Raw genomic sequence first — 12,030 nt, forward strand, 5'->3', positions numbered from 1 at the left:
TCGTTATGACGCGTCAGTGGCAAACTGGTGGGGAAGCTACATGAAGGCAGCTCGAAGCACGTTGGGCACCAAGCCCTGTAGCGAGTCTGCTACTTCAGAGAGCATCTTGAAACCTGCTCTAAAGCAAGCATCAAAGTGCAGCACTTGCTCAAGTCAAGGGTTCTGGGATTTGAAACGATTCAGTGAGTTACTTGGGCAGGAAGTTGATAAGAAGACAAAAGAGGTGCGTCCAACGCCTCTCCTCAGCGTGATGAAATGACCCGAGTGAAAATTGTCTTCCCGTAACCCAGATCGCTGAGACATACGACTTTTGCTCCTGAGCGGATTACAAGGCCACAATATGAGAAGACGCGAGGAAACAGCGCGTCACGGCTCTTCCGGAAGGATGATCGTTGTGTAAAGGGCAAGTAATTATGCTGCAAATAGAGATGTATCATAAGTATAAGCTCTTGGGATGAGGGTCCAGATTGGCATATCTTGGAAAGGACCCTCGACTTACTCATGACGTCGCAGGAACGTTCTGCGCCGCCGCCGCATCCAGCCGAGACTGTCAGCACTACAGCAAAAGCGACTGCCAAGCCGCCATCTCAGGCGCCTGCTCCTCGGGCACAGAGCCCTAGGGGTTCTACGAGGGGTAACCGGCGTACGGGGAGAGGCCGCAATCAACAGCCTGAACAGCGAGCCACGGCCGCCCAGGATAGCTCGAATGACGGGCGTCGCAATCCCGCGTTCCCAACCACAGCGACAATTCCTATAGATACAGCCGGTCGCGATCCGGGCGTCTCAGACCAGGTCTGGCGTCAGCTGCAGATTGCGAAACAAGCTCAGGAGCGAGAGCGAAGACGAGCGGAAGCCGCGTTGAGGGATCTTGAGAACCAGAGACGGGCAGCTGAGCGCAAGGAGAGGGAGGCGCGGGAGGCAGCTGCTAGGCTGGAGAGGGCCGCGAGGGCCGCAAGGGAGGAGAAGGAGCGCGAGGAGCTGACGCGGCGTCGGGAGCAGGAAAGGCTGCGGGAGATAGCGCTGCGGCAGGAGCAGGCACGTTTGGAAGCGCTGAAGCTGGAGGAGGAGCGAAAGCGCCAGGAAGAGGCCCGAGCACAGCAAAAGCTGCGGAATATGGGCGTTTGCGTTGCAGGGTTCCAGTGGATCAAAGTTGGGGGAGGCTATCGCTGCGCGGGAGGCTCGCACTATGTCAGCAATGCCCAGCTGGGGATCTCATAGCTATTCTGCCGTGATGTCAGCAAAGAAGACAGAAAACAGACGGAAGAGATGCGAAGCCCTTCTACGGTTAGCTCATAGCTTGCTTCAAGTTCGTTGCTGCAGTTTTCTATTATAGGTTAAGAACCGCGCCGATTGTACTGAGTATTAGACAGCATTCCATGTACAATCACCACAGCCGTGAACACGCCTTACCGTAGACTTCGTTGAGAGATGCATGCGGAATCTCGAGTTTCGAGGCAAGCCACGGTCAGCACTCCGGATCCAGAAACCCATTCTCGTAAGATCACAAGATCTCCTGTTTCTACGCAAAAGGTCCCTAGAAATCACAGTGAGCTGTTGAAACAAACAATACAATCGATAGAGAGAGCGTGAGTGTCCTGGGCCATGCACCTCGGTCCTCGGGAGTTGCAGTATTATAATTAAATTACTAGTCTTTAGAGCCGGGCAAAAAATCGTAGGAAAGGGAATTCACAGCCAATCAGAGCTCGCGGAATTCTCTTTCCTGCAATCTTTGCACCCCCCATAAAGACTGCAACTCGCGCAATGATGGTTGCATGAAGGGCAGCTGGGTGCAGTACTTCATATACTGTAACATACGAGACCCGCGTCAACAATCACCCAACTCGGCCACCTACGGCGCCTCGAACTAACATGGGCTTGCTCCCAGTCTTCTGCACCTGTACGTCGTGGAGGATGGCGTTGAAGGAGTCGTCTGGAAAGTAGGCCCGGGCGCGTGTGCTCACGCTCTATGATTGATTGTCTTACAGAAGCTGAACGTGTTCGCAGCACTCGCCGGACGAAGTATCAAACACCTAGGGAGAACTCCAAGTATTCGTCAAAGCGCCTCGTGCGAGTCGTGCCATTGTAGGTGTGTATATCACTCGTCTGCTAGCTAGCGTTGTGGATGTTCTGTCGAAGCTTCCGCCATTAGTATACCAGTGCCTAAAACCTGAAGTGAGGAGAAGGACCAGAAGGCGCAAGAGTTGCATATGGAATTATTACCTGGAGCGAAGTCAACCGACAGCAAACCAGCTCCAGCCGACGCGACGCGAATTCACAATCACAACCGATACATCTACGGCTGTGACGGACGCAAATATGCTCGTCGTTCGATTCGCCCAACGGCACGCGCATAAACGACATGCCATCTACCCTGCAGTCCCTCCCCTCCGACGTGTACTGCCATGTCATTCGATTTACCTCTCCGCGCACTGGCACATCTAGGCTCTGGTCCGTGCGAACCCGCCGCGGTTATCCTCTCATATCGTTCATGTGCAGCCGTTCCAGTGCGCGGCAGTCTTACTGCGAGAAGCCGCTTTCTGCGCCTTCGGCTCACTTGCCGCAGTGCAGTACATCGAGCCAGTCGGGGGGAAAGGGACTGCACTCACGACTCGGAGGAGAGCCCTGTGATGCAAGAAACGGCCAAGGTCGACGACGTTACCGATGCGGAGAAGGAAGGGAAGGTAGCGAACGACGTGCCATTGTGTACTTCACCCTGGAATGCTCTTTTGCACCCTTCGCTGTGACATGGGTGGGTGCTCTTCTAGCAGTTTCTTCTCGCTCGAGGTGTCTCCGGGCGCGAGCTTGCACGCCGTGCTATCTGAGAGACCGGCGTGGAAGGCCATGACCCCATCGATTATGGCTTGCAACTCTTTCAAGATGCGGGTTCCGAGTGAGTGGGCGGCCGTCTCGTGGTCAAGTCCTGACTGCCATAATCGCAGACGGAGTAAATATCAGTGCCCATATGTACGTCCTTCCGGATGGCAAGATAAGGACTCTGTTCTATATTGCCACCAATGACTCGGCTGAATCACGCGATATGGCGCAGAACGAGGAGTACGTCGCCAAAGCGAAGCGGTGTTGCGGGACACTGGGCATGGCAGGTGGTATCACATATACTCTTTCTGACCTGTCTGTGGACTACTACTGTATATTGTGATTTGAAGACCGGTGGCATTCATGACGTCCACCAGCCAACCGCGGCCAACACCTTCGCGATGTTTTCATGGCGCTATGATGCACTTAACTAGGTTGATCAACTTTTTGTTTCGACGTCTCTGAGATCCCCCAACGTTAACGTTCACCTCCTCTTCGAGTACTAGTCCCCTGTCACCTCCTAAACAAGAGACGCTCCCGAATCAGGAACGCAGGTTATCGCCTGCAAGCTTCAAGTTACGCATATGCATCATCCAAGCTGGCCTACATTGGGCTTCATTTCCTCATCGTCTTTGCTGTAGTGCGCTCCCTATATTTAGAATGAATGAGTCTAGTTTATTCTGTATCCGTACATCATCGTGAAGTTTGAACGACGTCCGGTGCTTCAAAGCAGTTCAAAGCCAGGAGAGTGGTCGGTTGAGGGGACGTGGTCACAAATAAGTTGTTTGCTGTGGCAGATTCCAGCGAGTAGCTTGTTGCCTCTCCCCGCTTCCAGGGGACATGGAAGAAGAGGTGAGTGAATTATAATCGGAACAGTAGTGGATAATTTTAGTTGTTCACAGGCACCCTACTTGTCGTTGACGACAAGTCGCAAGGGATCTGTATCGTAGAGAACGGTAAAGACGCGCTTTGAAAGCGCAGGCCCCAGTTTGTCTTTGACGCGTTTCCGGCCGTCTGCCGTACACTCCACCTACGTAAATATCAGCTTCCAGGTTGTGCTCGTCAATGCATATTCGTCTACACACCTGGATATGCTGCAGCAAGAGCGGGCCGGCTTGCGGATCCTTCTCGTACGCACGGTACAGACTGTTCATTGTCGGGTACGATTTCGCAATCGCCTTCGCGTGCTCGGCGTTCATCCGGTACACGCTCGCCAGCGCGCCCTCCCACGTCTCCGCGGGGCTCTTCCCCTTCGGCTGGCGAATATCCGCGCAGAACGGCAGGTGCGACCGCTCGAGGTACTTGTGAATTCGGTGCCCGACATCGCACGCGGTATCATAGAGCCGCTGCACGATCTCCTCCGACGTTTCAGCATACATATGAAACGCGTCGTGCGTCATCTCCACCGCGAGGAGCGCGCGATCCGCGGCCGCGCGCGGCGTCGAGTGCAGCTTCGCCATGCCATGGATGAGGAGGATAGCCTGCCGCTTAGGGCCCGGAAGCGCGAGGCGGCTGCAGAAAGCATCGATCAGGCCGCCGATGTTGTTCCCTGCGCCGTGCTCCGCGAGCGTCTGCGCGGTCAACCAGAGGACCGCTGTCTGATCCCACTTGTCGAGTGGATCGCAGTACTGCCAGGCGGACGTGCGAGTATCGTAGGTCTTGGTCACCCGCCGGCGGAAGCGTATGGTGCCGTGGCCAGGCATAGGGTCCGCCTCCGCCTCGACCTTGCCGCCGTGTTCGCCAACCTTAGTGCGGAGGTCGGACACGATGCTGCCGTAGGCGCGGTTGAGGGACGCGGAGACCACAATGGTCGTCTCCGCGAGGGTTTCTTTGCGGTCGATGACAAGCTTGTTGGCGGCTTTGAAGGTTCTCTGGGCGGTGTTATGCGCCGCTTCTTCCTTCTTCTTGCGCGCGCTCTCTTTCTCTCGTTCTCTCCTTGTTGACTCTTTCGCAAGGCGTTGGATTTCCTAGCAGACACATTAGAATCATCTTTTGAGGGGATCGGATTGTGGTGCACCTTCTCTCGCTTCTTGGCTTCCCTCTCCAGCCGCTTAGTCGCCTTCTCGCCTTCCTCCTTCGCTTTCTCCTCTGCTGTCTTGCGAGAGCGGCGGGGCTTCTTGACTGGAGTTAGAGGTTCGGGCTGGGTAGAGCTGGTCAGTGAAGTTGCATCGGCCCAGAATGGTCCATAACGTACCTCCTCTCTCGCATCGCCGACGGCTCGAGTTCTCTTGCTGCCGCTGTCTCGAGGATCAAGAGGGGTGAGACTACCCCTATCTGACCATGCAGCGGCGAACTGCTGAGACTCAGGCTCGGAAAACTCGCCGTTTGTGCTGTTGTCCTCGCTGCTGCTATCTAGTTCTATGGCCTGTGGCTGGCTGGACTGTGCAGGGCGCGACGATGCCGGAACAAAAGGGTCGTCTGAGTCTGAGAGGTCTATGACGTCGACTTCGCCGGCGGAACACTGAGAGGAGGGTGGAAGTGACGCCTGGCTGAAGATACTTTCGCCTTCGGATATGTCAATAACAGCACGCGCAGGCATCGTGTACAGCAGTGGCCACAAAAAAGCTTACGCTTAAATATGTTGTGGCGAGTGGCGACGCGTTCGACGCGTGTGTCGCTGTCACATTGTGAGTCGTGACCCGTGACGTGTCGCGTTCATTGGCTGGCGTTACGACCGCCACACATCTAGGCGTTCTTTCTCCATCTCATGTCTAATTTGACCTCTTGATTTATCTTCTTCTTTAACCATGTCGCGAAGTAGCGGGTCGGGGACTCGAACGAATTGCGCCAATCCTGAACTCCTGTCCTGGCTCGGAGAGCTGCGCGACGAGCAGGAGGAAGGTGTGTGGCCCTGGCTCCTCACATTACTTCTACACTCTGTCTCACCAATGAACTTAGACTCGAACTACCGCATGGTTCTTGGTAGAGCATACAAGAGCTTAAGGGAGTTCCCAGATGTACTCGAACGTGTCGAAGACGCTGTGCGAGTTAAAAGCATTGGTCCAAAGATCATCAGCAAGCTCAAGGAGAAGCAAAAGGAGAAGATCGGTGACTTTTCCTCCATTGCGGGTGCCTCTGCCTCTGCCGTGACCCAACCGAAGAAACGCGGCAGGCCCAAGAAGGCTGACGGCAGCGGTGCCGCCCCTCTATCTCGCCAAGTATCGGGCCCCTCAGTGATGCAAACACCTGGATCAGCGAAGGCTACCTCGAGCTCCTGCAATGCCTCTGCATCCGCCATAGTCCCCGAAACCGTGGAAGACGCCCCCCCTTCCGGAGCACCCCTAACGAACTCGGACCCCTTTTTGTTTACCTACCTCGGTGAATTGGGAATATATCTTTCCCAACCATTGACTAACTCCATTTGCTAGATGCCAATTCGAAGCCTGTTCGCAGGCGAGACGATGCCTACTTCGAAGAGACGAGCCTCAGAGAACCAGGATACCTCATACAATACTCGACTCAGTACAACAAGCATCCCCTCACCAGAGAGCTACTAGGACAGATCCAGATTGGCGAGAAGGTCACCGCGTATCTTCCAATGATCTTCGCACTGGAGATGGAGACCTCTCCACAGCCTATACCCCAGGCCGCCCCGCCACCACAGGCAGAGAAGCGGAAGCTCTCCGATCTGCTGGATGCGGAGAGCAGGGCGGTCGCCGCACAGAAGCGGCGCTGCACTGGATCCTTGGACCCTGCTCGCCAGCTACCGGTGCAGGCGCCCGGTCCTGCATCGACGTCGTTTCCGACAGCACGCAAGCCCATGGCTCGCTCAGCCACGATGCCTGCTATGAACAACAACCTGCCGCCGCCAGCGGCGGAAGGGACCATAGCCAGGACCGCCTCCCTTCCGAACAACGCCAGAGCGCAACGCAACAAGCCGCGCCTGTCCTCCGCGCTCCCCACCATGGAGATCGAGGTCGACCTCGAGGACCCGTACGCGTCCGCAGAGGCCATGACTCTCCCTGAATTCGACCCCATCGTCATTCCCGCCGAAGCCTACGACATCAAATTCGTCCTCGACAACAGGGAAATCAGGTCGAAGAAGGACCGAGACGGGCTGGCCGACCGGCTGATCGCCAGGGGCATACCGGTGGTGAAGGCGCCGCTTGAGATAGGGGATGTCGCGTGGAAGGCTGTCCGTAGGCGTCCGCGCGGCGACGAGTACGACGAGGTCGCGCTTGATGTGATCTTGGAACGCAAGCGCTTCGACGACTTGTGGATGAGCATCAAGGAGGGCCGCTTCCACGAGCAAAAGGTATGCGTTGTCGCGCTCAATCGAGACATACGCGACTAACCCAGTCTACAGTTCCGCCTTCATAACTCGGCCGTGACGAAGGTGTTCTACCTTGTGGAAGCGTACGGTTCGTCGCCATCAGTTACAAATAGTGTGCATATTCTGATACACCGTAGATTGCCATCGGCGAGAAGAGGCCAAGAAGACGACCATGGGCAAAGCCTTCGACACCGCGATCAGCTCAACGCAAGTGGTCGATCACTTCCGCGTCAAGGAGACGAACCACATCGACGACACAATCGCCTACTACGCCACGCTGCACGCGGCGGTCGTGGAGCGGTACCGCGGCCAGCCGCTCAGCGTGCTCCCCTCGGAGCTCGTCCGCCGCCAGACCTACCTCAAGCTGCAGAAGGGCCTGCGCCGCAGGGAGCCGTACCGCGAGTACCTCACGACCTTCACGGCGTTCCAGCGGCTCAACACCAAGTCCGGCTTCACCACGGTGCGCGAGACGTGGGCGCGGCAGCTGCTGCGCGTGGGCCTGATGAGCGCGGAGAAGGCGAGCGCGATCGTGCAGAAGTATCCGTGCCCGCGCGCGCTCAGGGACGCGTTTGTGGCGGCAGGGGAGCGGGAGAAGGTGGAGCGGGCGGTGGAGGAGATGGAGGCGAGGGCGGTGAAGGGTGGGAGGAGGAAGAAGAGCCGGGTGCGGCCCGCGAAGCACCTCCTCAAGGATGTGGGGCAAGGCGTGAGGATGGTAGGGGAGTCGTTGAGTGAGAAGGTATATGATCTTATGATGTCGGATGAATATGCAACGCGGTAGGACAGTCGCGATATAGACCTGACTTCTTGAGTTTCGACCGTATCTAAAAACTTCATCTTATCGTAGACTACCGCCATTATTTAGTATCCTAGGACCTCAGTACTATCTCCGTCGTCTGTGAACCCTTGCCATCCGCCTGTGGTGGGTGCGCCGCCTGCTCGTCGGGGAGCACGTGGACGTGAATGTCGTCGGAGAGGATACGGCGCTGCTCGACTACGCGTGCCTGGCGAAGGACTGTGTTCCTGCTCGAGCACGGGGCAACCCACGGAAGCAGAGGGCTATAGGCCGGCTTGGTGGTAAGAAGGAGGATAAGGAGAGGCGTAATAGCCTCGTCAAGGAAATGTAAAAGTCGACCGCCGAGGCTGTGTCCGCGCTGATTCACCAAGGCCCTCTCCGAGTGCCACACTGCCAGTCCACAGGCATACCCTTCCGTGTATATCTGCCGATTCGGTTCGAGAAAAACCTACAGCAGGTGTTGTTTGTAGCCGGGGATAGAATACCGAGAACAGTGGGGCGACGAGGGCCAGTGAATCCGCTGCAGCGAGGCGAAGATCATAGGCTTGCAGCTGGGCTTCGACAATGTGCGTTCCGAGGGTCATAGAGAACATGAAGCTGATGATGTCTGGGCACGATGCCGCAGAGAATACGGGTCAAATGCAGCCCAGGGAGGTGAAAGCGGCGATGCACCTTTACGCTGCGCAGGTTGCGCGGTTGGTCACGGAGACTATGATGCCGACCAGACCGGTGATCCAGCCATTGCGTTGCCAAAGCCGAATTCTGTCCTGTGTTAGTGGTCCTGCATTTTCCTGGCTTTGAAAGTTAATTGATTCTTACTTAGGCCCAGAGGTAACGGTTTCGTCAGTAAATAAGAAGGGACGGAGCTTACAGTAGTCCGGAACAGCGTCGTCAATGGCTATGTAGCCCGGGACGCCCACGACTCAAGTTCAACACCCAGTGCTGGGCGCCCTTCCACGTATGCGAGCCTGGAACTGCGGTAAACTTGAAGAGACTTACAATGTGTGCTCCAAGTCTAAACGAGTGCGCGTGCGCCTGACTTGGTAATGACGTGTGGAGTAGGCCGTATATTGCAGACGGACTTGTCAAATGTCGTTGTGAATGGAGCACAAGGAGTAGTATGTCCCTGGTGGACACGCTGTCCTCGCAGGCAGCATTGTGAAGGACGCATTGAGCCTTACATACCACATACTATCCAGGGCGAAATGACATCTCGGACGAGAAGTCCACATCGAGATTGGCAGAGTATGGGATTTCTGCGCGCAGTACATCTAGGTTAGCGGGCCCTTTGCTTCCCTTTGATTCCGAGTAGCCTAGTGCACCATCTAGCTCTTAGTCGCGCTGCATGCAATACCACCCGTCTGGCAATAAATATCTCCATTTACAGCAGACGATCTACGCACAGTCAAGAGGTGCCCGATGACTTCCCAGTCGCAGGTCTCCCCTGCGCCACCTTCCACCTCCCAAACAGCTGATTGCCCCTCATGACAAGCAAATCCCTCAACATCTGCAGCGACGCGGTCATCACATTCAATTTACTGCCGGGGACCTCGTGCCACTCGATCGGCACCTCCGCGACGGGGACATGCAGTCGCTTGGCGAGGAGCAGGAGCTCGACGTCAAATATCCAGTTCGTGATATGTTGGTAGGGAAAGATGAGGCGCGCGGCCTCGCGGTTGAACAGCTTAAAGCCGCACTGCGTATCGCGGATGTGACCGACGCCGACTATGCGCAGAACGGTGTGCAGCCCGTACATGAGGATGTTACGAAGAACAGAGCGCTGGAGTTGATCAGATATGCTAACGGAATAAGGAACTATGCGCCGGGACTCACCCTGACTACTGCTTCTGTTTTGACGAGGTGTGCTCTGCTGCCTACCGCGATGGCCGGGTCCTCGTCGCTCGGGGTGAGCTCTTCCATGCTCTTCCACAGCAGCTCGAGGTCTTCGAACCGACTCGCCCCGTCCGCATCAACCATGAGCAGCCGCCGTCCCCTCCCATGCAGCATCCCGTGGCGCACCGCCCCACCCTTCCCCAGGTTCTTCTCCAGCTGCACAATCCGGATATCAACTCCGGGGTACTCGCTCGTCGCGAGCTTCAGCATCACATCCGGGGTGCCATCCGACGAGCCGTCGTCGACGATGAGGATCTCGTACGACCGCGAGCCCTTGAGCGACTCCAGGTGCTTGATGGTCGTGGCGAGCATCTCGGGCAGGCGCTCGGTCTCGTTGTATGCGGGGATGACGACGGAGAGGTCGACCTCCGCGGGGTCTTCTATCGAGGCGAGCGGGAGGTATTTGGAGGGGGACGACGCGGAGCGGTACTTTCTCTCCCCTTCACGGGTGATTATTGGCGGCGGGGACCATAGGATTAAGACTGCGTAGAACTAGGATCCATTAGCGTGTCTGGTACACAGAGGACATCGAAGATGTTCGCTTTAAACGCGTATTCAGAATCAAAGGCTGCGCGCCTTACCCTACGCTGTCGTCCTCACCCCGGCGTGCGCGCGAACGCGACCCAGAGCTCGAAGAACAAGGATGAACTGGGAACTCATCCGAAGAAATAAGATACAGAATACCAACTTACAAGGCTTATACCCAGGACCAAGCTGGTCACCAGCAAGTAGACTAGCGATGACTGATCTAGTACCATGTTGAACGTAGAGATGCAGCGGTCGCCACGTCTCGCATTTGCTTATGCCCGCGCGTTGACGGGGAGTGCTAAGGCACTCTGGATTTTATTTCAAAGGAGCGAAGGGGGTTGGGGGATATCGGCGGGAACGAATGCAAAGATGGTGAAGGAGGTCCATGTTTCGAGAGAAGTTGCCACGTCGTCTGGCGTAGCCACACGGCCCCTCGCGGTGGCGTTTCCTCTGTTCAGGTATGTTCAACTGTATATTGCCTTCTTTTTACGGTGCTCGTACTAATTGTTTATGTCGAGACGTATGGAAAGTACAAACGGGCGAGGAAGTAGGACCGCAGTCTGTACTTCCTAGACGTATAATAGCATCCACTTCAACTCCTGGGGATTCTGAATCATCAACCTAACCTTCAAAGACCGCGCGAAGTATTAATGCTAGGGGTTCCTGTTGTGTTTGTACGATGCTTAACGGTAGATCAGGGGCTGGGTTACTCACATTGTCTCTGACTGCAATATCTCGAGTCCTCGTTAAGAAGAAGTCGAACCATGAGAGTCGAGATCTAGGAATACCAGAAGACCAAGACCTATACGCTCGATAGAAGGTTAGGGAGGATCCTGCAAGAGCAAGCCTCCAGTACCCAGAGAAATCCGCAGCTGTCTAATATTTGAACTGTCTCGAAAGCCGTCGTGCTTTGCCCATGCGTCCGAAGAGTAGACCTAGCCAGAGTGTGCAGACGGCCGGCGATGACCCGGACTCTGCCTTGCGTCGCGAGAGACTGAGCTGGAAGGTATCAGCAGGAGCCGTAACCACTCCCCTAAAGTGGCAGTTCGATATCGGTGAAGTCGTGGTGCTCTAGGTCGACAATCACAGATTGGCAATCACTCAGCAAGCTGATCCAGGGACTCCATATTGATAACCTTCATGAAAGACTTTGCGGGACGGAATGCAGCGCCATCAGTCAAGAACAATATGGTGCGCCGAAAGGGTATTGTCGCAGAATGCCTGGGTCAAGGGCTTGTCCATCTCGGCGCGAAACGAACCTCGTCCTTACGTGTGTCGCGAGAATTGGTCCCATTCCTAAACGCGATATCTCCCGAAGATACGCCTGCATTAAGTTGTCCAGAAAAGTGACGTAGGACGGGGACGGCACCTTTTGCTCGGAAGTCAACAGGCGTCCGAGGACGCGTCCCGCCAGGATCACGAGCGTGTCTGCGCAGGATACAAAGCATAACCGTCCACGCACGGGTCGCCGACTTACCAGAAGCAAACATTGCTCCTACGCGTCCGACCACCACCTGAGGCGTTGCATAAACTGATGCTCCTAGATATCGCTGACTTGAACGAGAGACGCCGCGCGGATTTTGCGGGTGTAGGCCGCATATAGCACAGCTGGGTTTTTTTAATAATTCCAGCCTCCCATACCAGTGAATTCGTTGGGAAAGCGACCAACAAAAACGGCAGGTAAAGCAGCAACGAGAGGGTCCCAACCATGTCCCGTCCGCGGATGGAT

At 55.9% G+C, this 12,030-nt stretch overlaps 4 protein-coding genes across 4 annotated transcripts; 2 read left to right on the forward strand and 2 right to left on the reverse strand.

The window, feature by feature from the left end:
- Positions 1-501: 501 nt before the first annotated feature.
- Positions 502-2,628, forward strand: GLOTRDRAFT_92667 (uncharacterized protein; the record flags this gene model as incomplete). The annotated part of the gene is made up of 6 exons (XM_007866697.1): positions 502-1,039; positions 1,416-1,546; positions 1,580-1,586; positions 1,986-2,082; positions 2,115-2,394; positions 2,443-2,628. 6 exons carry the CDS (start codon positions 502-504, stop codon positions 2,626-2,628), a joined length of 1,239 nt encoding a protein of 412 aa, XP_007864888.1.
- Positions 2,629-3,468: 840 nt separating this feature from the next.
- Positions 3,469-4,359, reverse strand: GLOTRDRAFT_110669 (uncharacterized protein). Its single transcript, XM_007866698.1, has 2 exons — positions 3,900-4,359; positions 3,469-3,844 (listed from the first exon to the last, which is right to left on the reverse strand). Exons 1-2 carry the CDS (start codon positions 4,272-4,274, stop codon positions 3,722-3,724), a joined length of 498 nt encoding a protein of 165 aa, XP_007864889.1. The 5' UTR covers positions 4,275-4,359; the 3' UTR covers positions 3,469-3,721.
- Positions 4,360-5,561: 1,202 nt separating this feature from the next.
- Positions 5,562-7,921, forward strand: GLOTRDRAFT_137948 (uncharacterized protein; the record flags this gene model as incomplete). Its single annotated transcript, XM_007866699.1, has 5 exons — positions 5,562-5,655; positions 5,713-6,132; positions 6,183-7,069; positions 7,121-7,175; positions 7,225-7,921. 5 exons carry the CDS (start codon positions 5,562-5,564, stop codon positions 7,863-7,865), a joined length of 2,097 nt encoding a protein of 698 aa, XP_007864890.1. The 3' UTR covers positions 7,866-7,921.
- Positions 7,922-9,176: 1,255 nt separating this feature from the next.
- On the reverse strand, positions 9,177-10,685 carry GLOTRDRAFT_74626 (uncharacterized protein). The gene is made up of 3 exons (XM_007866700.1): positions 10,466-10,685; positions 9,714-10,265; positions 9,177-9,660 (listed from the first exon to the last, which is right to left on the reverse strand). The coding sequence occupies exons 1-3, from the start codon at positions 10,529-10,531 to the stop codon at positions 9,286-9,288; spliced, it is 993 nt and encodes a 330-aa protein (XP_007864891.1). The 5' UTR covers positions 10,532-10,685; the 3' UTR covers positions 9,177-9,285.
- Between the last annotated feature and the right edge of the window lie 1,345 nt (positions 10,686-12,030).

This window comes from Gloeophyllum trabeum, assembly GCF_000344685.1.
Source record: "Gloeophyllum trabeum ATCC 11539 unplaced genomic scaffold GLOTRscaffold_00005, whole genome shotgun sequence".
Lineage (NCBI taxonomy): Eukaryota > Fungi > Basidiomycota > Agaricomycetes > Gloeophyllales > Gloeophyllaceae > Gloeophyllum > Gloeophyllum trabeum.